At 38.0% G+C, this 23,831-nt stretch overlaps 1 protein-coding gene across 2 annotated transcripts in view; it reads right to left on the minus strand.

The window, feature by feature from the left end:
* The window catches only part of MDGA2 (MAM domain containing glycosylphosphatidylinositol anchor 2), a 904,469-nt gene that overhangs the window by 546,017 nt on the left and 334,621 nt on the right, over window positions 1–23,831 (minus strand). For both annotated transcript variants that reach the window (XM_072629633.1, XM_072629632.1), the window contains one exon: window positions 5,992–6,188. In XM_072629633.1, the coding sequence (XP_072485734.1) occupies window positions 5,992–6,188 (197 nt within the window). The remainder of the gene's footprint in view (window positions 1–5,991; window positions 6,189–23,831) is intronic.

Raw genomic sequence — 23,831 nt, forward strand, 5'->3', positions numbered from 1 at the left:
TAAAATTGAGAAGTTTTTGCCAAACTCATCGCAACCAAGATTAGGGGGGAAGCAGAAAACTTGGGAAGAATTTTTACAACTCGTGTCTGCGATAAAGATATTTCTAAAATATATAGAGAACTGAGTGAAATTGACAAAAATACAAGTCATTCCCCAGTTGATAAATTCTCAGAGGATAGAGAGAAGGTAATTTTCAGAGGAATAAATTAAAGCTATAGATAGTCATGTGAAAAAATGCTCTAAAACATTATTGCTTAGAGAGATGCAAATCCAAACAACTCTGAGATACCACATCACACCTATAAAATGGGCTAACATGACAAAAGAGGAAGAAGATAAATGTTGGAGAAGATGTGGGAGAGTTGGAACACTAATTCATTGTTGGTGGAGCTATGAGTGGACTCAGCCATTATGGAGAGCAAAAATGTGCAAATCCTTTGACCCAGCAATACTGCTTGTAAGACTGTATCCCCAAGAGGTCATAAAAATGGAAAAGGGTCCCACATGTACAAAAATATTTATGGAAGCTCTCTTCAGAGTGGCCAAGAATTGGAAATCGGGGGGATGCGCATCAATTGAGGAATGGCTAAACAAGTTATGCTGTATGAATGTAATGAAATACTAAAACTATATTACAAATCAGGAATCATTGACACTATTTGGTACTGCCAAAAAATAGAGTGGTCTGTCAGATTAGGTGAGGTACATAAGACACAGCAGTCAATGACTATAGTAATCTACTGTTTGATAAAACCAAAGTTTCCAGCTTCTGGGATAAAAATTCATCATTTGATAGAAACATCTAGGAAACTTGGAAAGTGGTATGACAGAAACTAGGCATAAACCAAAATCTTATGCCTTATACCAAGATAAGGTCAAAATTGGTACATGATTTAGACATAAAGGGTGTTATCATAAGAAGATTAGGAGAGCAAGGAATAGTTTACCTGTCAAATCTATGGAGAGAGGAAAACTTCATGACCAAACAAGAGATAGAGAATATTGTGAACTGAAGAATAAATCATTTTGATTATATTAATTTTAAAAAAAAACCTTTTTTTTCACAAACAGAGGCAATACAATCAAATTAGAAGGGAAACAGAAAGATGGGAAACAATTTTTACTGTGAGTGATTCTGATAAAGGCCTCATTTCCAAAATATATAAAGAACTGAGTCAACTTTATAAGAATACAAGTCAGTACTCAATTGACAAATGGTCAAAGGATGTGAACAGGCAATTATCAGATGAAGAAATTAAAGTTATCTATAGTCATATGAAAAAATGCTCTAAAGCACTATTGATTAGAGAAATATAAATTAAAATGACTCTCAAGTACCACCTCACATCTATCAGACTGGCTAACATGACAAAACAGGACAAATTATACATGTTGGAGAAGATATGGGAAAAATGGAGCACTAATACATTGTTGGTGGTACTGTGAACTGATCCAGTCATTCTGGAGAACAATTTGGAACTATGCCCAAAGAACTATAAAATTCTGCATCACCTTTAATCCAGCAATACCACTACTGTATCACAAAGAGATCATAAAAATACGGAAAGGATGCACAGGTACAAAAATATTTATAGCAGCTCTTTTTGTGATGGTCAAGAGTTGGAAACTGAGGGGATGGCCATCAACTGTGCAGTATCTGAACAAGTTATTTTATTGGAATGTAATGGAATGCTATTGCTCCATAAGAAATGATGAGCAGGTGGAACTCAGAAAAACCTGGAAAGACTTACATGAACTGATGCTGAGTGAAATGAACAGAACCAAGAGGATACTATACGTTGCAACAGTAACTTTTTGCAGTGATAAGCTTTAATACACTTAGATCTTTTGAGCAATATAATCATCTAAGTCAGTTCCTTAAGATTCATGATGGAAAATGCTGTCCACATCCAAAGAAAGAACTATGGAGTCCGAATGTAGATAGAAGCATACTATTTTCTCCTTTCTCTTTTTGCATTTTCTTTCTTATGGTTTTTCCCTTTTTCTCTGACCCTTTTTTCACAACATGACTTATTTGGAAATATGACTAACATGATTGTACATATATAGCCTATATTAGATTTCTTGCTGTCTTTGGGAGGAGAGTGGGGAGGGGGGAGGGATAAAACATTTGGAATTCAAAATCTTATATAAGTGAATGTTGAGAACTTAGAAAGGAAGAAGATGAAGTAGATCATTCTTGGCCACAGTCTGGATAAGAGGGTGAGAGATAATACAGAGTACAGACTGATACCTTTGTTCCAAGTCTAAGGGTCAGGAAAATGGTGGTGCTCCCAACAGTTTAGATGTGTAAGAGAAGAGAAGATTTTGGGGGAAAGGTAACAAGTTCAGTTTCGGATATGATCAATTTAAAATGTCTACTGGACATCCAGTTTAACATATCTAACAGGCAGCTGGAGAAGTGAGACATGAGACCAGTAAAGAGGTTTATTCTGGACAAGTAGTTTGGAGAATTTCTTTGTCACGCTGCTTTTTCCAGAACTGGTTCTATGGGTTTAGAAGTTTTCAGTGCTTCCAAAGAGGTATGATTTAGGGAATGATGTTGTCATCACTTGATCAATATCTATCAGTTATGTATTAGAGATTGATGTTTTTCAGATCTGAGTTATAAGAGACCTTTAGTGTTACCTTTAAAGCTTGGCATTCTGAGAGAGCAGGGAAGCAGTTACTAGGGAAGAAAAAGACCAGGAAATTGAAACACCTTAATGAATCATTTTTTCACAGTATTTTTAATATATTCAGGACTTCAATATTTTATTTTGCATACTGAAAGGGAAATGAAAAAATAGCTAGTATTCCCTTGAGCTGGGTTTTTTTTTTCTGTCTAGCCCACATCAAAGCCCATAGTCCTCATAGTTTTGATGATAGTAGCTCACTGTTTGCTCAACGTACATGTGAACATATTCAAATAATTAGAAATATCTTCAGACAAATTGAAATACAGCAACTTTTTATCCTATGATATTACTTCAATCATTAATTTTAACCCTTATAATGTTTATTAACAATGTAAAGAAAATGTGATTTTCAAAATTTTGACAAATGCTGTTTTTCAATAAGAGGATGACACAGAAAATTAAGATCCATGGAAATATGCTTACGGATACTGACAATGAGGAAATGGAGTATTTAAAAACTTGCCCTATAAAACTGCCATTAGGTATGTAAAACCTAAATACTCATGTGCTTCAGCTGGAATATTTTCCTAAAATTTGGCTACAACCTGAAAGGTTGTCATAATTGCGGCTCTAAAGGCAGAACTCCCTCCTCTCTAAGTTTAAGTTTAGTGTAGAGACAAAATAAGGCACTCATGAGTCACTAAATATTTAACAAAGGAGGTTTGCTTTACTCTACCAAAGTATCGATATTGTACTGCTTAGCTTCTTTGGACATGGCGTCCTTCACCATCTGGAAACTCATCTAGCCAGTCAATCATCACAATACAGCAACTCACATAGTCATTGGAACCCACTCAGTCTGAAAGAGATGAAGCCCACATGGTTTGAGCTCTTTATTGGTCCTAAGCCAGGAAGTTGTATCCGATAACCTGGGTCCAATCAAGGGAAGGAAGTTTCACCAGAGAATCTACTCGGGAAACTGGGACTGGAGAAAGTTGTTTGAGGTTATGTTTAAGGAAAAACCTGTCTCAGGATAAGGGGATCTGTGTCAGGAAAATGCTGTCCTATCGCATATCTCAAATTTTATGTAGTGCTACAAAATGTCATTGACATAATTATTCATGATTATGTGCTTACAATTTCTTTGCTCCAAAGACTTAGCTTTCTGCTTTCATTAATTTGTGATTTTTTTGATGCCTCAATCTATTTCCTATGCCAAAGCAGTATTACAATATTTCTACCAATTTCAACCTGAAAAACTTTCATCAAATTTTACAATACATCTGTAATTTTATGCATGTGGGGATTCCTGCCACCAGTAACACAATTTGCAACTCATCCCTGCTTATTTATTCTATGTGATTCTTATTCATGCTTTTCTAATGAATTCATATAGAAGATCCACCCAACAAGTTGGACTCATTTTTCAGCATCTCTTTACATCTAAAAGATCCAAAGTGTAGCAGCTTCAGCCATCTCAGATCCTTCTATTCATATGCCTATCTACCTGACCATTTTTTTTCTAATCATAAAAACCTTTAACGTCATCTTCTGCATAAGATTGCCCTTCTCCAATCTTCATCCCTGCCCTATTCCATACATGAATGCATTCAGCATTTTGGAGTTCGGGGGCGGAGCCAAGATGGTGGAGTAGAAAGACACACATATGCTGGTTCTCCCCACACAGCCCATAAAATACCTGTAGAGAGGGACTCTCAACAAATTTTGGAGCAGCAGAAGTGGTAAACAACAGAGTGGAGGAGATTTCCAGCCCAGGGTGACTTGAAAGGCCCATGGGAAACGTCTTTTGCACTGGATGTGGAAGGGAGCCCAGCCCAGCCCAGCCTTGGCCGCAGTGCGGCTCACAAACAGCCCTCAAGGGCTGAATCTCCAGTCGCAGTAGCAGTGGTTCACAGATCCCTCAATCCACAGGCTCCAAAGGTCAGTGACAGGGTTTTTTCAGCTGGCCAGGGAGGGAGAAAGGCCTTCCCTTAACTCCAGCCTCAGGCAGCTGCCACAGAGGCCACATTGAGCAGGTGGTAGCAGTTCAGACAGCAGCCATCGTTGGATCGTAAAAACCCTGGGGGCACTGAGGAGCTGATTATTACCTCAGCCCTGTGTAGAGGCCCTGAGGTAGCTGATCTTTATCTCACACTGAATAGCGGCCCTGCCCATGAAGCTTATCTGAATCTCAGCCCCCCAGTACTGGTTTGGGGAAACTGGAGGCCAGATGGCTGTGGAGAGGAAACTCTGCTAAGATTCCGGGCACAGAATGTTGGAATTCAGCCTACTCTCTTCTTCATATTCAATTCAATAGTCATTTCCTCATCTTCAATTCCAACTCATGTTGTTGTTTAGTCATTTACAATCATGCCCTACTCTTTGTGTTGCTGTTTGAGGTTTTCTTGAAATGGTTTGCCACTTCCTTTTTCTAGGAGGAGAAAGCTGAGGCAAAATTAAGTGACATGGCCAGAGTCACAAAGCTAATAAGTGGGTGAGGCCAGATTTGAATTCAAAAAGTTGAATGAGTCTTCTGATTCCAGGCCCTGCATTCTATCCGCTGCATCACATCATAGTCTTTCTACAATGTCTATCCTTGATCATGTATATTTTCTTTATTTCTTTAAGTCAACTGACTTTTCATATCATAGCAGGGAAAACAACTAGATTTTTCCCATGTAAATTGCATGGATTTGTTTTTAAAAAGTAACATAATTCTCTTTATTTTACATTTCACTTTTATGCAATATACCAAATGCTTAAGTAAATAAATGTTATCTCACAATAGCCATATCATACAATTATCATTTTTTCTACATTTCTTATAGCAATGAGCTTTTTGGACAATAGATCTCACCAAAAAGTACTAGATCATAGGTTAATTCCACAAATTAGAAGTTGGAGACTTAGTGAATGGGAACATTGATAATTGTTGTAACATCCCTTTTTTGCTGCAAAATGAGAAAAGCTAAAATTTGTAATTGCCTTTGTTTTTGTTTTGAAAATGTCTTTCCAAAATAAGCATACTATTGAAATGCATATCATTTTTCACATTAAAAGATATTTAACAGTGGACAAATAAAATTTTCCAAAAAAATTGAGTGATACCAAACACATTATATTTTGGCATCTTAAATATAAATATCACCTAAAATGGGGAAAGTGATGCCTTAATTATAATTAATTGGTTATTTTTAACTCTAAAGAATGTATGTCAGATTTAATTTTGACGGAAGGAAGAGAAAAATGTATTTTTGCAACATGAATTTCAGAAGAAAAAAGACAAAGAAAGTTCAACAAATAGTTGTGGGAAATATTCTAAGGGGATAAATTATGACATCTGAGGTCCTACCTGGGTAAAGAAGGGTTCATAAATTTCAACTCCTTTATCAGATCCTTGCAGTAAGACTTCCTGACCACGTCTCCAGCTATACCGAACAGGTGGATTGGAATTGGCAACACATCGAAGGAACACCGTCCTTTCATAGTAAAACTGTTCTTTAGCTTCACCTATGCTTTGATGAACAGTTACTACTGGATCATCCAAATCTAGGAAGAAGAACAACAAAGGTAATTATGACTTGCAAAATTTCTATTATATTGGAAACGAAATTAAATTCCTGATATGATGATAAATTATGTAAAAAGCAATATTCTACCATACTTGTGAAATACTGAATAATATTTCCAAATAGTGTGAGAAAGGGAAAAAAAGATACATTTTAGTTTCTTAGATTGATACATAAGGAGGGTATGGATGTCAGTTATACTAATTACATTTGTATTAACTGAGGTTGGGCTTTGGACAACATTATATAGACTCCATAGTCCTAGAGCAAATTTCAACACAGCTGAGATTAGAATATAAAACTCTCAATCCCCATCTGAGATTTTCTTGGCAGAAATAGTGGAGTGATTTGCCATTTCCTTCTGCACTTCATTATACAAATGAGAAAATTGAGGCACACAGGATTAAATGACTTACCCAGGGATACACAGCTAGTGTGTCTCCAATCAGATTTAAACCTAGGTCTTCCTGACTCCAGGCCCAGCACACTACCCACTATGCCGTCTTGTTGCCCTTCCCACATAATCTGCATGCAAAATGCAGAAAATGGCCTATTACCAATACTGCTGATCTTCCAGCTGTAATGGTGATAAGAAAATCAGAAAATTTCAGATTGATAGAGCTGCAAGGGACCCATGAGATCACTTTTTCTAGCTACAAAAGCAAGTGGCAAAATTGACAGAGTACTGACCTATCAGGAAGACCTGAGTGCAAATCCTGCCTTAGACAATAGCTGTGTGATTTTTGGAAAGTCACTTAACCTCTGACTGCTGGAGTTTTTTCAAGTGAAGATATATAAATTGGGAATAAAAATATAACCAACCTCTCAGTATTCATGTAAAGACAAAAGTGGAGGTACTTAATAAGTATTTGCCCCCTTTACTTCTCCAAATTTCTCGTTTTATGAGTAAGGAAAGTGACATGAAATGACTTCTCCAAAGTCACAAGACGTCAATATAAGAGACAGAACATGAATTGAGATCTTCTGACTCTAATATTATTAGAGTAGTCCCATAAGTCAAGCTTTTAAATTGAAATATAAACTTATTACTTTTAAGATCAGTGTTTTCTATTCCATCACATCAAATGACTCAAAAACAAATGTAGACACAGTCTGGATAATAAAAAAAATACATAAGAGAGTATAAACCTATGGCAAATTAATTTTTTACAAAGAAGTATAAATGAATCACATATTTTATCTGCGAGAGTATGACTTTTGCATATTTTTTTTCTTGGAAGATTCCTTTCTTGAAGGGTTGAAATGATGTTCGATTTCCAAATATTTGTAAAGTAATGGAAGCAGTGATGAATCAAAACAAACAGAAGAGGTGAGGAGCCAACATGGCAGAGTAGAAAGACACACATATGCTAGCTCCGAACCCACAGCCCATGAAATATCTGTAAAGAAGACCTCCCAACAAATTCTGGAGCAGCAGAATCCACAGAACAATGGAGCAGAGGAGATTTCTGTTCCGGAGAGACCTGAAAACCTGACACAGAAGGTCCGCAGCGCACGGGACCCAGAGTGGAGCCCACCCCTGCCTTGGCCGCACGGTACCAAGAGGAGCAGATCTCATCAGGCTTGAGGGACAGAATCTCTGGCATCCAGGCAGGTCCCTCCACCCACAGGTGACAAGGGTCAGTGAGAGAGTCTTTTTGGGTGGCTGACAGGGGAGTGGGGTGTCCCCATAACTCAGGCCCCCTCGGGAGGCAACAGCAGGGGCGGCAGTGGACAAGGGCTCCCAAAGCAAGCAGGAGCTCAGATCCATTATTGAAGATCTCCTGATAAACCTCTGAGGGAGGTGAGTCCCGTGTGGCGGCCCTGACCCCACCTGAGCACCTGAACTTAATCTTACACTGAATAGCAGCCCTGCCTCCTCCAAAAGCCCTGAGGCTGGGAAGGAGCATTTGAATCTCAGACCGCAAGTGCTGCCTGGGCAGATCTGAAGACAAGGTGGGGGTGGAAAGAAAACCCAGAAGTCAAGTCACTGGCTGGGAAAATGCCCAGAAAAGGGGGAAAAAATAAGACCATAGAAGGTTACTTTCTTGGTGAACAGATATTTCCTCCCTTCCTTTCTGATGAGGAAGAACAAGGCTTACCATCAGGGAAAGACACAGAAGTCAAGGCTTCTGTATCCCACACAGCCAAAATAAATATAACATGGGCTCAGGTCTTGGAAGAGCTCAAAAAGGAATTTGAAAATCAAGTAAGAGAGGTGGAGGAAAAACTGGGAAGACAAATGAGAGAGACGAAAGAAAAGCATGAAGAGCAGGTCAACACCATGCTAAAAGAGACCCCAAAAATGCTGAAGAAAATAACACCTTGAAAAATAGGCTAACTCAACTGGCAAAAGAGGTTCAAAAAGTCAATGAGGAGAAGAATGCTTGAAAAAGCAGAATTAGCCAAATGGAAAAGGAGGTTCAAAAGCTCACTGAAGAAAAGAGTTCTTTCAAAATTAGAATGGAACACATGGAGGCTAATGACTTTATGAGAAACCAAGAAATCACATAACAAAACCAAAAGAATGAAAAAATGGAAGGTAATGTGAAATATCTCATTGGAAAAACAACTGACCTGGAAAACTGATCCAGGAGAGACAATTTAAAAATTGTGGGACTACCTGAAAGCCATGATGAAAAAAAAGAGGCTAGACATCATCTTTCATGAAATTACCAAGGAAAACTGCTCTGAGATTCTAGAACCAGAGGGCAAAATAAGTATTCAAGGAATCCACCAATCACCTCCTGAAAGAGATCTAAAAAGAGAAACTCCTAGGAACATTGTGGCCAAATTCCAGAGTTCCCTGGTCAAGGAGAAAATATTGCAAGCAGCTAGAAAGAAACAACTCAAGTATGTGGAAATACAATCAGGATAACACAAGATCTAGCAGCTTCTACATTAAGGGATCGAAGGGCATGGAATAGGATATTCCAGAAATCAAAGGAACTAGGACTAAAACCAAGAATCACCTACCCAGAAAAACTGACTATAATGTTTCAGGGGAAAAAATGGTCTTTCAGTGAAACAGAGGACTTTCAAGCATTCTTAATGAAAAGACCAGAGCTGAAAAGAAAATTTGACTTTCAAACACAAGAATGAAGAGAATCATGAAAAGGTAAACAACAAAGAGAAGTCATTAGGGACTTACTAAAGTTGAACTGTCTACATTCCTACATGGAAAGAAAATATTTGTAACTCTTGACACTTTTCAGTATCTGGGTAGTGGGTGGGATTACACACACACACACACACACACACACACACACACACAGCACAGAGTGAATTGAATAGAATGGGATCATATCTTTAAAAAAGGAAATTAAGCAGTGAGAGAGAAATATATTGGGAGGAGAAAGGGAGAAATGTAATGGGGCAAGTTATCTCTCATAAAAGAGGCAAGCAAAAGACTTTTTAGTGGAGGGAAAAAGAAGGGAGGTGAGAGAAAAACATGAAGTTTACTCTCATCACATTCCACTAAAGGAAGGAATAAAATGCAGACTCATTTTGGTATGAAAGCCTATCTTACAATACAGGAACCTGGGGGAGAAGGGGATAAGCAGGGTGGGGGGGGGATGGAAGTGAGGGTAATGGGAGGGGGGAGCAATTTGACGTCAACACTCTTGGGGAGGGACAGGATCAAAAGAGAGAATAGAAGAAACGAGGGGCAGGATAAGGTGGAGGGAAATATAATTAGTCTTACACCACACAACTATTATGGAGGTCATTTGCAAGACCACACAGATGTGGTCTATATTGAATTGCTTGCCTTCCAAAGGGAATGGGTGGGGAGCGAGGGATGAACAGAAGTTGGAACTCAAAGTATTAGGAACTACTGTCGAGTACTGTTCTTGCTACTAGGAAATAAGAAATACAGGTAAAGGGGTATAGAAAGTTATCTGGCCCTACAGGACAAAAGAGAAGATGGGGACAAGGAAGGGAGGGATGATAGAAGAGAGGTCAGATTGGTGATAGGGGCAATTAGAATGCTCGGTGTTTTGGGGTGGGGGGAGGGGACAAATGGGGAGAAAATTTGGAACCCAAAATTTTGTGAAAATGAATGTTAACAGTTAAATAAATTAATAATTAAAAAAACAAATAGAAGAATGAAAGATAAAAATATAAAGGATTAAAAAAGATTAAATGTTTCCTTTTATTTTAATATTCAGAGACTGTTGACATTAAAATAATTTTAGAAGAACATAAAAATCTTCAATTTTACTGTACATTAAAAGTATTGTTATGTTTTTCCTACAAACCTTAAGGAACAATCAACTTACATTTATTCTCTTTACTAGACCCCTCTTATTTTAACTAATAAGAATTTATCTATGGACAGTATAGACATGTTAAGAAAATATTTGGTTCTAACTCTCTTTATCCTTGTATCTTTATACACTGAGCCTTAAAAATGTTTTCCATGCACTTCTATGATCACCATTTGTTCTCATTTTTGAGGGGATATACGTGTTGAGTGCCACTTATGGCTTCAGTAACATAAATAATGTAACAGTAAGAGGAACTACGTGAGTACTCAACAAACGGGCTTCTAGGAGCTGTTATCTTCTTTGACACGTATGTTTTAAGCTGGTGTCCGCTTTCCTCTGGGTTCTGCATGTACTGATGGGCAAGTGTTTAACAGATGGGAACTGGGGCTGAGGTTGGGGATGTTTTTTACCAAATGCATCAACTATGCCAGTATAGTTACTACCTGCTCCCAACAGCTAATTAAGTCTGGCGAGTTAATGATATTAACTGGTCCCGAGAATTAAAATATTAGTAAGACGTACTCCAACTCCTCCGTGCTACGCTGGGGAATGGGGGTGTGGGGATGTAGCAGTTTATGTGGGGTGGGAGTTGGGCTTTTGATCTAACTGAAGTGGTAAAGGTAGCTGAGGGCTCTTTGGCTTGTACCATGAATAGGAAGATGGAATTAAGAAAAATGACAGAGAAAAAGTAGCTATACTACACTATACGGCAATGATTACATAAAAAGGCATCATAAATGTAATTGATTTAAACAAATAAGAATAGCTTATAAATAAATAAGTAAATGATATAGCAGTAATGCTTTAGTCACATTTTCAATTTCAGTTAAAGAAATTTTAATCCTATTGTGGTCTGCATTATATTATGTAAGTCTCATCCACGCTTTCTTTAATATAGCAATTTGTTTTTCTACTGCCTTAGTTTTCCCCACATTTCTTCTCCCTTTCCTTCCAGAAAGTCATCCCCTAAAAAAGAAATTTGTAGGAAATAAAAAAAGAAAACATTTCAGCAAAATCAATCATGTTTCAAAAAATGAACTTTTGTGTAGGATTCTGCAACCTTGGTTCTGTCATCTCTGCAAAGAAATGAGAGTTGTTTTCTCTCATTCTCCTGTTGATAATCTTGCAAGTTTCATTTTCAATTATTTTGAAGTTGTTCTTCCAATTTATATTTCTTTAGAAATTCTATAGATTATTTTCATAAACATTATCACTTCTTTTTGTCTCATTTCATAGGTCTTTCCATGCTTCTTTGAATCCATCGTGTTCTCCATTTCTTCTAGCACAGTGATATCTATGAATCACAATTCATATTGCTATTCCCTAGTTGTTGGGCATTTACTTCATTTTCACTCCTTTGTCACCACCAAATTTTCTGACATCTACATTGCCAATAGGTTAAAAAAATTAGGAAATTGCATCAGAGTAATTAAATACTTTCAATTCCTTCTAAGCATTATTTCCCCTATGTACTCCACATAACTGTGTGCAGTTAGCATAAGCGACCTTGCAGGCTTGTGCTTCAGAGTCCAGTTGTACAGGTCTTTGCTCAGTCCTTCCTACGAAGTGACCTGGCCTGAAACCCATCCCATTTGCCACACAAGGCACAGAGACACTGATCCTGCTCCATCATCAAAAGAGAAAGAACCTAGAGATGAAGGAAGACGTAAGCAATACCAACAGTTAGATGGGGAAAGTTTCTATGCCTAAGGGAAAGGGGAGTAGAGAAACAACCTCTACTTTCCTAAACTGAGAAAACTAAAATCTTTGACTCTGTGGTAATTAGCTTATCAGTGAAATGAGGGGTGAAGAAAATAGGGAAAGAAAACAGGGGTTAGTGGCCAAGAATACAAGAAAAGGGCTGATAGTCAAAGGTCTGAAGAGGAAAATAAGGTTAAAGCTGAGATCTCAAGCAGAAAAACCAAGAAAGGGACTCACAAAAATGACATTTATACCAACTAAGATAGTTTCAATGAGTTGAATCAATGTAAATTACACAAAAAACCAGAAAATACCTTAGTTAAAAATATTTTAATTGCTTGTCAAACAATTGATAATTTCTTGTTTGTCAGGTTTATCATACATGTTTGTACATAGGTGTTTAAGTATACAGTTGAAGATTCTTGAAATGCCGAAATACAAGTCAATAACACTGCTTTGCATAATTCCAAAAAATTTCATAACTTACAAAATTATTAAAAAATTTTACTCTTATTCAAACCTTCAGTAACTATAAAGAGACTTACTTTTTACACATATAATTTCAAGTCATCTCAAATAACCTTCCTTCATATTTCAGAGCTGTATCATCTGTCTCAGATATGCACATTTGGGATTTGTAGTATGGTGAAAGATGAACTTGTAAAACAAGTTCAAAATGAAGACTTTCAAAGAGTAGTTCTTGATATAATCAAACTTGAATTTTATAATGTGTCAAGACATGTTCCCAATAATAAGACTATATAAAAATATTTTTAAAAAGTTGAAAAAATTTCTTTTTCAAATATTTTGTATATAAGAAGAGATTTTTTAACAGTTTAACAGAATAAATATTCACATGGACTTCTCTATGGACAGAGAACAGCTCTGGTACATAACCGTTTCAAACCTGGGAATTATAGCAGCAACCATGCAGCACTACTGTTTCCCAATGTGAAAAAAATTTTTTTCTGAATGTATGTCTATGAACATGCCATGTGGGAAAGAAGGAAGTTTTGTGTCCACAATTTTGCTTGATCAGGGTTGTGACCTAGCTTCCACTGATGTGAACAAGTGGTAGTCTTCCTGTAGCCTTACTGGAAACAACCCGTTCTTTCAAGGGAATGAACTAGGAAGACCCTCCCTCCTCTGAACTCTATTTTGATAAATTTTCCTTAATATCATTTTGCGTGTCAAGTGTGTCTCTAACAATTTGGCGCCCAACATGGAGCCTGACTCGCTGACTTGAGGGGGGGGGGGGGGGGGTGTAGATAAAACACAGAGACAGTAATGTTTTTTTTACAGTCCCTGTAAGTTAAATCTACTCCACGCAAGCGACTGAATCACATTCAGATAGTTCAGAGGAATTGGAGAACAAAATTGCCAGCTGACCCAGTAAGCCGGTACACTGGGCAAAGATCAGGCCACCCTGGGAACTTGTACTCCAGGTCTATCTTTTGCTGACGGAGTGAAGTTCGGCATGGCAAACTCTTTGTTGGTAATAACCCTGTCTAGGAGTTCCCTGGTTGGCCCTAAGCTAATGCGTGAACTTGGAATAAGGTCTTAACATGTTACAAAGACTAATTGGGTAAATTCAACAAAATAGTATCTTTGTTTCAGCTGCATAATGTTAGAAGAATGGTTTGTGGTCTATCTTGTAAATGTGTTAAAAGAAGCATCACATGACCAGAAGTTGAAATTGTTTTATAATGTGATATGTACTGTGTTTAAAATTGTGTATGCATGAATGTACTGGAGCCTGTTATTAATTCCTTAGTGAAAGCTCATCCTCCTGATGAGTGAAATGAATAGTGAATAACTGCAAAATGTAAAAATTGAGTTCTGGTGTGAATTACCTGAACGTGACAATTTGCCAAAGTTCCAATTTTGAATTTGTAAGAGAGTTTGGATTATTTAGTTTCCAATTAATTTTTGGTTTATCTTCCCATGGCCTTTAATTACATATATTTTTACTGCATGATGATCTAAGAAGGGTACATTGACTGTCAATGCATTTCTGCACTGGAATGTGAGATTTTTATGCCCTAGTACATGGTCAATTTTTGCAGGTGCGTCCAGTGTCACTGAGAAGAAGGCACATTCCTTTCCATACTCATTCAGTTTTCTCCAGAGATCTATCCTATCTACCTTATCCAGAGTTTCATTCACCTCATTAACTTCTTTCTTGTTTATTTTGAGGTTAGAACTATCAAGCTCAGAAAGGTCCCCTACTAGTATAGTTTTACTGTCTATTTCTTTCTGTAACTCTCTTAACTTCTACTCTAAGAATTTGGATGCTATAGCACTTGGAGTATATAAGTTTAGTAACAATATCGCTTCATTTTCTATGGTAACTTTTAGCAGGATGTAGTTTCCTTTCTTATCTCTTTCGATTGGATCTATTTCTACTTTTACTTTGTCTGAGATTAGGGTTGCTACCCCTGCTTTTTTTACATTAGCTGAAGCACAATATATTCTGCTCCAACCTTCTACCTTTACACTGTGTATCCCCCTCTTTCAAATGTGTTTCTTGTAAACAACATATTGTTCGATTGTGGTTCTCAATCCATTCTGCTATCTGTATCCGTATTATGGAAGACTTCATCCCATTAACATTCATGGTTATGATTACTCTCTGTGTCTTTCCCTCCAGATTCTTTCCCCTTGTTTATAGTTTTAGTTCTCCCTTTCCCTGCACAATAAAGTTTTAATTTTTTGGCCACTGCTTCCCTAAGTCTTCCCTCCCTTTTTTCAGTCCCCCTCCTTTTATTCCCCTTTTCTCTTATTACTGTTTCCCTCCATTTCACCTTCCTCTCCCTTTTCTTTCCCCTTTCCCCTCCTACTGCCAATAGAACTAGTTAGATGTCTGTACTTAACTGAGTTTGTTGCTCCTTCTTTGAACCAAATCAGATGAGAGTAAATCTCAAACAATGCACATCTCCCTCCCCTCTTTCTCTCTCTTGTTTTTGTGCCTCTTCCTGTGATGTGATTTACCTTTTTCTGCCTCCTCCTTTTGACATTTCCTGTTATTATAGCTTTGGACCTTTGAATCACATTTTTGTCATCACATCATTTAATTTATACCCAATCCCTCTATCTATGTATATTCCTTTTAAACATCATAATAAACACACAATTCTCAAGACTAACAAGTATCACACTTTGGAAACATGTAAGCAGTTTGCATATATGAAATGACAATTTTTTTTCCCTGTTTACTTTTTTATGCCTCTATTCAGACTTGTGTTTGGAGATCAAATTTTCTATTGAGCTCTGGCCTTTTCATCAGGAAGTTTTGGAAATCCTTTATTTCATTGAATGTCCATCTCCTTCCCTGAAATATTATGCCCAAGTTTGCTGAATAATTGATCCTTGGTTGTAGTCCAAGCTCCTTTGCCTTGTGGAATATCATACTCCAATCCCTCCACTCTTTTAATGTAAAATCTTAAAGGTCCTGTGTGATCATGACTGTAGCTCCTGGATATTTGAATTGTTTCTTTCTGGCTGCCTGCAGTATTTTCTCCTTCACTTGATAGTTCTGTAATTTGGCAACACCACTCCTTGGTGTTTTCAGTTTGGGATCCCTTTCAGTGGGTGAACAGTGGATTCTTTCAACGCCTATTTTTCCCTCTGGATCTAGAACCTCTGGGCAGTTTTCACTGATGATTTCTTGGAAGACATTCTTCAGGCTCTTTTTTTCATCATGACTTTGTGGTAGAGCAATAATTCTTATATTTTCTCTCCTGGATCTATTTTTCAGGTCAGTTATTTTTCCAATGAGATATTTTACGTTTTCTTCTAATTTTTCATTCTTTAGATTCTGGTTGACTGATTCTTGATATATTAGATTCATTAGTTTCTATTAGCCCAATTCGAAATTTTATTAGATTGTATTCTTCAGTTAACTTTTGCATCTCCTTTTCCATCTGTCCAATTGCTCCTTTCAATTTCTCCAAATACATTTTGTACTTCCTTTTCCATTTGTCCAATTTTCCTTTTAAATTCTTCCATGATTCCTTTTTTCATATTTTTGAAGTCATTGGCCAGTATTTCTTCTACTTCTCTAATTTTCCTTTTAAAATCTTTCTTGAGCTCCTCAAGAATGCTCCTTGAACTTGAGACCAGTTCATATTCCCTTCTGAAATTTCAGATAGGAGTACAGTTTCAATGCTGACCACTTTGATATTCATGCTTTGGTCCTTGTTCCCATAGAAAGATTCTATGGGGCAACTGAGGGCAGGAGATCAGCAGAGCTGAGCCAGTGAGAGCCACTGAGCACCAGATATCAGCACAGCAGCTCCTGAGACTTTCAGCCTGCAGATTAAACGTCGTTAAATCACCTACTTGAATCTCCCTGAGCCAAGATGGTGGAGTGATCACTAAATCCTCTCTCCTCCTCCCCTGATGACCTCGAAAGAACCATAAAATACTTCCCCAGAAAAATCCTGGATCAGCAGGAACAGCAGAGGGGGCAAATAGTCTCATAACACCTGAGGCTAGGGAAACAGCTAAGGGGGATTCCTCCTACTGTGGCAGAGGCAACCAGGAAGGACTGAGGACCCAGGGTGGAAAAAACTCACACTAGGACCCAGGCAAACCTCAGTGTCAGGAGAGGAGCCCCAGGAGGGGTGGGAACTCAGGCTAGCATCCAGGCATGCCTCAGCACTCCAGGGGAAATGGGCAGACGATAGGACAGCTGTCATCACCATCCCCTGAGCTTGCCTTTGCCTCAGTTCAGCTGAGGAGACCTCCTGTGACCAGACCACTCCTCCCCACACTTAACAAGCTAACCCCAAGGCTGATCAGGGAAACACAAAACAAAAACCTACTCTTAGCTTTTCCACACAAGTTGGCTTAACACCAATTTCTGCAGCTTCTAACTAAAAGAACAAGAAGCCATAACACACAATCAACATCATGAACAAGAAAAAGCAAAAGAGGGGCCAAAAAACCATAGAATCTGTACCTCCATCTGAAACTTCAGAAGGGACTATGAACTGGTGGCATGCACAAACAGCTCTCCTGGAACAGCTGACGAAGGAAATAGAAGAAAAAACTGGCCAATGATTTTAAAATTATAAAAAAAAAAAATTCAATGATGAGAACATCTCTTTGAAAAGGAAAATTGAACAAATGGAAAAGGAAGTACAAAAATTAACTGGAGAAAATAGCTCCTTAAAAGGAAAAATTGGACAGATGGAAAAGGAGATGCAAAAGTTAACTGAAGAGAACAATCTGATAAAGTTTAGAATTGGGCAGGTAGAAACTAATGACTCAATGAGACATCAAGAATCAGTCAAACAAAATCTGAAGAATGAAAAGATAGAAGAAAACATAAAATATCTAATTGGAAAAACAACTGACCTGGAAAATAAATCCAGGAGAGAAAATTTAAGAATTATTGGCCTGCCAGAAAGCTAGGATGAAGAAAAGAGTCTGGACAATATCTTCCAGGAAATCATCAAGGAAAACTTCCCAGAAGTGTCAGATCCAGGGGGCAAAATAGTCATTGAAAGAATTCACTGTTCACCTCCTGAAAGAGATCCTAAACTCAAAACCCCAAGAAATATCATTGCCATATTCCAGAACTATCAAGTGAAGGAGAAAATACTACAGGCAGCCAGAAAGAAACAATTCAAATATCAAGGAGCAACAGTCAGGATCACACAGGACCTTGCAGCTTCTACATTGAAAGATCGAAGGAATTGGAATCCAGTATTTCATAAGGCAAAGGAGCTGGGACTACAACCAAGGATCAACTACCCAGCAAAGTTCAGCATAACATTTCAGGCAAGGAGACTATCATTCAACGAGGTAAAGGATTTTCAGATTTTCCTGACAAAAACACCAGAACTTAATAGACAATTCAATCATCAAATGCAGGTCTCAAGAGAAGCATAAAAAGGTAAACGGGGTGGGGGTGGGGGAACTTGTTGCTGAATTTGGGCAAACTGTTTACCTCCCTATAAGGGAAGATGATACCTGTTAATCTTGAGAACTGTGCATCTATTATGAAATATAAAAAGGATATACATAGAGGGAACAAGTATAAAGTAAATGAAGTCATGTTAAAAATACGATTTAAGAAAGATTCTATGGTCTTTTGTTTTCTGGTTTACTTCTTGCTGATGATGATAATCTTTTTCCTGGTTTTTAAAAGTGAATCTATGCTTCTGGAATACAGGGGTCTCTATCCCATGTTTCTTGTGCTTAGAACTTGAGGCTTTGTGTATTGTGGCCTCTGGTTCTTTCAGGTAGAAACCAAAACGCTGCTGAGCTGGCTGGTGTGCCAAAGCAGAGGCCAGGTGAAGTCTTTCTGAGTTTCCCTGGATTTACCCTGCGTTAAGTGTAGGGGAGGGGTGGTCTAGCCACAAGATGTCTCCTCTGCTGAGCTAGGACATAGGCAAGCTCAAAGGTTGGTGAATCCCATCTGCATTTGTGTCTTCCCTATTCCTCTGGCTGTGCTGAGGCACGCCTGTGGCCCTGGTGCCATCGCTTACAGGCTCCCCCAGCCCTTCAAGGTTCAGGATCTCCTTGTAATTCCCTGAGGTGAGGCTGTCTTGGACAGTTCTCATCTTGCACAGTTCCCCTTCAGTCACAGCAGGAGGGACCCCCCTTTTGTAATTTTCCTACCCTCACAGGCTAAGAGACTGTTCACCCCTTTTCAAGGTCAACAAGGGGAAGAGGATAGCATTTATCGATCATTCCTTCATCTTGGCTCCCTGAAGTTCAAGTATGTTACTTACAGACATTTAATCTGCAGGCTGATAGCCTCAGGAATAGCTGCTGCAGGTCCCTGGGGTTCTGCAGTTTTCTCTTGCTCACTTCCACTGGACTCCCATCCTGGACTGATGTGTTTGAGAATCCACAATGTTGCTGCTGCTTCAGACCGCCCAAGGCTTCCTGCTTGACTTTGCTGTATGAGGTCCATGCTGGTGCAGCCTATGCTGTGCTCCTCCACTCCCTTGCAATAGACATTTCCCTTCTAACTTGCAGTCTGTTCTGAGTTGGATATCTGCCACACTGTCTCCTATTGTCTCCAATGACTCTAAAATTTGTTCAGATTCTCTTTTTCAAGGTATCTGATGGTGTTTGTCTTTGAGCTTAGGTGAGTGCTTGTTCTCACTCCGCCATCAGTGGATTCTTTCAATGACTATTCTTATCTTCTGTTTCTAGGATGTCAGGGCAGTTTTCTCGATGATTTTTTGAAAGATGCTGTCGAGGTTCTTTTTTTGTTCATGGATTTCAGGCAGACCAATAATTCTTAAATTATGTGTCCTGTATCTATTTTCCAGGTCAGTTGTTTTTCTGATGAGGTATTTTATGTTTTCTTCTATTTTTTTCATTCTTTAGATTTTGCTGGACTGATTCTTGATGCCTCCTTGAGTCATTGGCTTCTCTTTGCTCAATTCTAATTTTTGTAGAATTATTTTCTTCAGTTAGCTTCTATGTCTCCTTTTCCATTTGACCAATTTTACTTTTCAAGGAGGTGCCTTCTTCAGCGCACTTTTTTCCCCCATTTTGCCAATTGTATTTTAATGGAATCATTCCATTTTTCTTCTACTTCTCTAATTTGACTTTAAAATCCTTCTTGGGCTCCTGCAAGAAGGCTTTTTGGTCTTGAGACCGTCTCATATTCCCCTTTGAGATGTCAGATTTGGGTACATTGACAATGCTGTCCTCCTCTGAATTTGTATTTTGCTGTTCCCTGTAACCATAGTAAGAATTTATGGTCTTATGTTGCCTTTTGCTCAGGGTGTTTGCTTTTTTCCTGTGTTTTAAAGTTGACCTGTGATTCTGGGAAATAGAGGCCACTGTCTCATGTTTCTTGTTCTAATGGTAGGGGCTTGCTTAATGACTTGTGTTCTGGGCCCTCAAACTTACTGGTCTCAACAGGAGGATGAAAAAAATGTAGTTTACCTGGTGCTAAACTGGAGCTTGTGGTGACTGGTGTAAGGAGAGTCCAGGTAGGGATTTTCTGCATTTCCCCAATGCATTTTTGCTTATTGTTAATGTAATTTTGCTTCTTAATGGGAAGATCTTTCCCATCTCTTAATAGGTCCAGGTGACCTGCTTAAGTCTCACGGAAGACTGAGTCATGTTAGTTAATCACATGTAACAGGAAGAAGTGGAGCGGGAATTGTGGAACAGTAAGAGGCGGAGCTAAAGCTGGGATAAGAAAAGTTAATCAGAAAGCAGTCAGTGTGGGAAAGGCAACAACTAGTGTGAGTGGGAGAACTTGTTTGGGATTTTGTTTAAGGAAACTGATTTGTGATTTGTTTAATGCAGTTGCTTGTGGGAAGCCTAACAGAAGGATTGGGGGATGGTAGTGTCCCCCGCATTGTTATTATGTATAGATTTCTTTGTTGCTGTGATGAATTCAGCTTTCCAATGTTTGAATAAATGTTTTGGTTCTGTCTTCCATGTGGAAATTCTACTGTATTTAGCGATTCAAAATTGCACCAGTATATTCATGACTGACATAGGCTTTGTGATTTTCTCATTGACACTGCAGGAGGTAGCCTCCTCACCCAGGGCTGAGCTATAGCATAGGTGGGCTCAACCATTCGCAGGCAAAAGTGGTGGTTTTCCATGCTGGCACTTGCAGTTCCCTTGGCTGTGCACAGGCACTCGGAATATGGAGTGGAGGTGCCTGATATTGGTGCTTCCCAATCTACCACCCTAGGGTTCAGAATCTTGCACTGATATGCTGATGCTGGACTTCCTCTTGGCTAGTCAGAACACCTCACATCTTGTACTGGTCCCCTTCTGGAACAGCAAGGGGGATATTTGTTTCAATCCCACTAGCCTCATGAACAAAAAGACTACAACATCCCATCTTTCATCTGGTTAAACTGTTCCAAGATTTTTTTCATGGGATAGTTTTTTCTGGGTTTTGCAAGGTCAGTTAGGGAAGGTCAGGGAGACTTACTACTCACTGCACCATCTTGAGTCTGTAAAGGTTCTCCTGATTCTAAGTTGACTTTTCTTGCCACTCTGGCACTTCCTTTTTCTATACTGGTTATTTAGTTTTCTTCCTTCCCTTTATAAATCAAATTAATAAAAGGATTGTCTACTTTATTATATCCTCCCCATAAAAGCCGCTTCTACTGTTATTTATCAGTTCAATGGTTTTATTACTTACAATTTCATTAATCTCTTTGATTTTCAGGATTATCAATTTGGTTTTTAATTGGGGGCTTTAAATTTGTTCTTTTTCTAGTTTTTACTTGTATGCCCAATACACTGATATGCTCTTTCTCTCTGTTCTAAATGACATCACTTTTAGTAATTTTCTCATTGTTGTCATTCTGTTTAACTTAATTATTGAGTGTTTCTATGATTTTTTCTTTGACACATATATTCTTTGGAATTAGTTATTTCATTTTCAATTCATTTTTAGTTTATTTTCCACTGCCTTTTAGTCAATATAATTTTTGTTACATTTTGATTTGAAATGGATGCATTAAACATTTCTACATTTCTGCATTTGACTGTAAAGCTTTTATGCTCTAATATACAGACAATTTTTTAAAGGTATAATGTACTGCTGAGAAAAAAATGATATTACAATTTGAAATTCTGCGTATATCTATCATGTTTAGCTTATCAAACATTGTGTTCACTTCCTTTACTTCTTATTTATTCTTTACTTAAACTGGTCTAGTTGTGACAAGGAAAGATGAAAATCCCAAACCATCATAATTTGCTATTTCCATCTGTAATTCATTTAGTTTTTCCTTTAAAAACTTGGATCCTGGCGGGGGGGAGGGGCAGTATGGAGCCAAGATAGCAGAGTATAAGCAGCTACTTGCTAGAACTCTTCTTCCAGGCACAGTCAAATACCTGTAAAACATGGCTCTAAAAAATTCTGGAGCTGCAGAACCCACAGAATGACAGAGTGAAGCAAATCTCCAACCCAAGACATCCGGGAAGTGTCTGTCATGCCAAGCTGGGAGTAGAACCAAATTCTCTGTGGTCCTCACTAGCATAGACAGGATTTGAGCAAATCTCGGGGGGACTGAATCTATGGCACCTGTGGCAGTTTCTGGACGTCACAAACCCAAAACTGAGGACAAATTGGAAGGTCACTGCAAAAAAAAAATAGGCTTGTGTGAGAGAGTACAGTGATCAGGCCCCAGTTCCAGGATGTCAGAGGGGGTCTAGGAGCCCATGACAGTCATAGCAGGAGCAGGGGAAGTGTCAGAAGCTATTTCTAGCGTTCTGGACCAACATATTTTGGGTGTTCAAGTGGCAGAGAGTACACCCTCTATCCCCACTGAAGGCAGAGAAGTCCCTTGACAAGGAGCTCAAAAGTCAAGTAAATGCCTGGAGAAATGAGGAAAAACTGGAAAAAGAATCAGAGTATAGGATCTTACTTTGGTGACAAGGAACACAAATATGTACAAAGAGAAGACAACAAAGTCAAAACTCCCATATCTAAGGCCTCCAAGAAAAATATGAATTGGTCTCAGGCCATGAAGGACCTCAAAAGGGGTTTTGAAAAATCATGCATGAAATGTAGAGCAAAAATTGGGAAGAGAAATGAGAATGATGCAAAAAAATTATGAAAACCAAGTCGCTTGCTAAATGGGATGCAAAAAAAAAATGCTATAAACAGTAACACTTTAAAAAATAGACTAACTCATATGGCAAAAAGAGATCCAAAAAGCCAATGAGGAGAAAAATGCCTTAAAAAGCAAAGTTAATCAGATGGAAGAAGAGGTCCAAATGCTCAGTGAAGAAAACAGTTCCTTAAAGATTAGAATGGAGCAGATGGAAGATAATAGCTTTCTGAAAAAAATCAAAAAATTGTCAAACAAAAATAAAAAAAAACAGCAGAGAATGTGAAATATCTCATTGGAAAAACAACTGAACTGGAAAATAGATCCAGGAGAGACAATTTAAAAATATTGGACTGCCTGAAGGCCATGATCCAAAAAAGAGCTTGGACATCAACTTCCAAGAAATTATCAAGGAAAACTGAAGTGATATTCTAGAACAAGAGGGTGAAATAGATATTGAAAAATCCACTTAATACCTCCTGAAAGAGACCCCAAAAGGAAAACTCCTAGGAATATTGTAGCTAAATTCCAGACCTCCCAGGTTAAGGTGAAAATTTTGAAAGCTGCCAGAAAAAAACACTTTAGTCTTGTGGAAACACAATCAGGCTAACACAAGATGTATATATGTATATGTATATATGTATATGTATATGTATAAGTATATGTATATGTATATATGTATATGTATATGTGTATATATATATGTATATATGTATATGTATATGTGTATGTGTATGTATATATATATATATATATATATATATATATATATATATATATATATATATATACATATATATATGGAGAGACAGAGAGAGGGAGAGAGAGACAGAGACAGAGACAGAGACAGAGGGAAAGGAGACAGGGTGAGTTGAATGTGAAGGGATGATATCTAAAAAAATAAAATTATGGGTGAGAGAGGAATATATTGGGAGAAGGAGAAAGGGATAAATAGAATGGGGTAAGCTATTTCGCACATAAAAGTGGCAAGCAAAAACTTTTTCATTGGAAGTGAGAGGGAAAAAGTAAACCTTACTCTCATCAGATTTGGCTTAAGGAGGGAATAACATGCATACTCAATTTGGCGTGAAA

Source organism: Notamacropus eugenii, chromosome 1 (assembly GCF_028372415.1).
Source record: "Notamacropus eugenii isolate mMacEug1 chromosome 1, mMacEug1.pri_v2, whole genome shotgun sequence".
In the NCBI taxonomy this organism is placed as follows: domain Eukaryota; kingdom Metazoa; phylum Chordata; class Mammalia; order Diprotodontia; family Macropodidae; genus Notamacropus; species Notamacropus eugenii.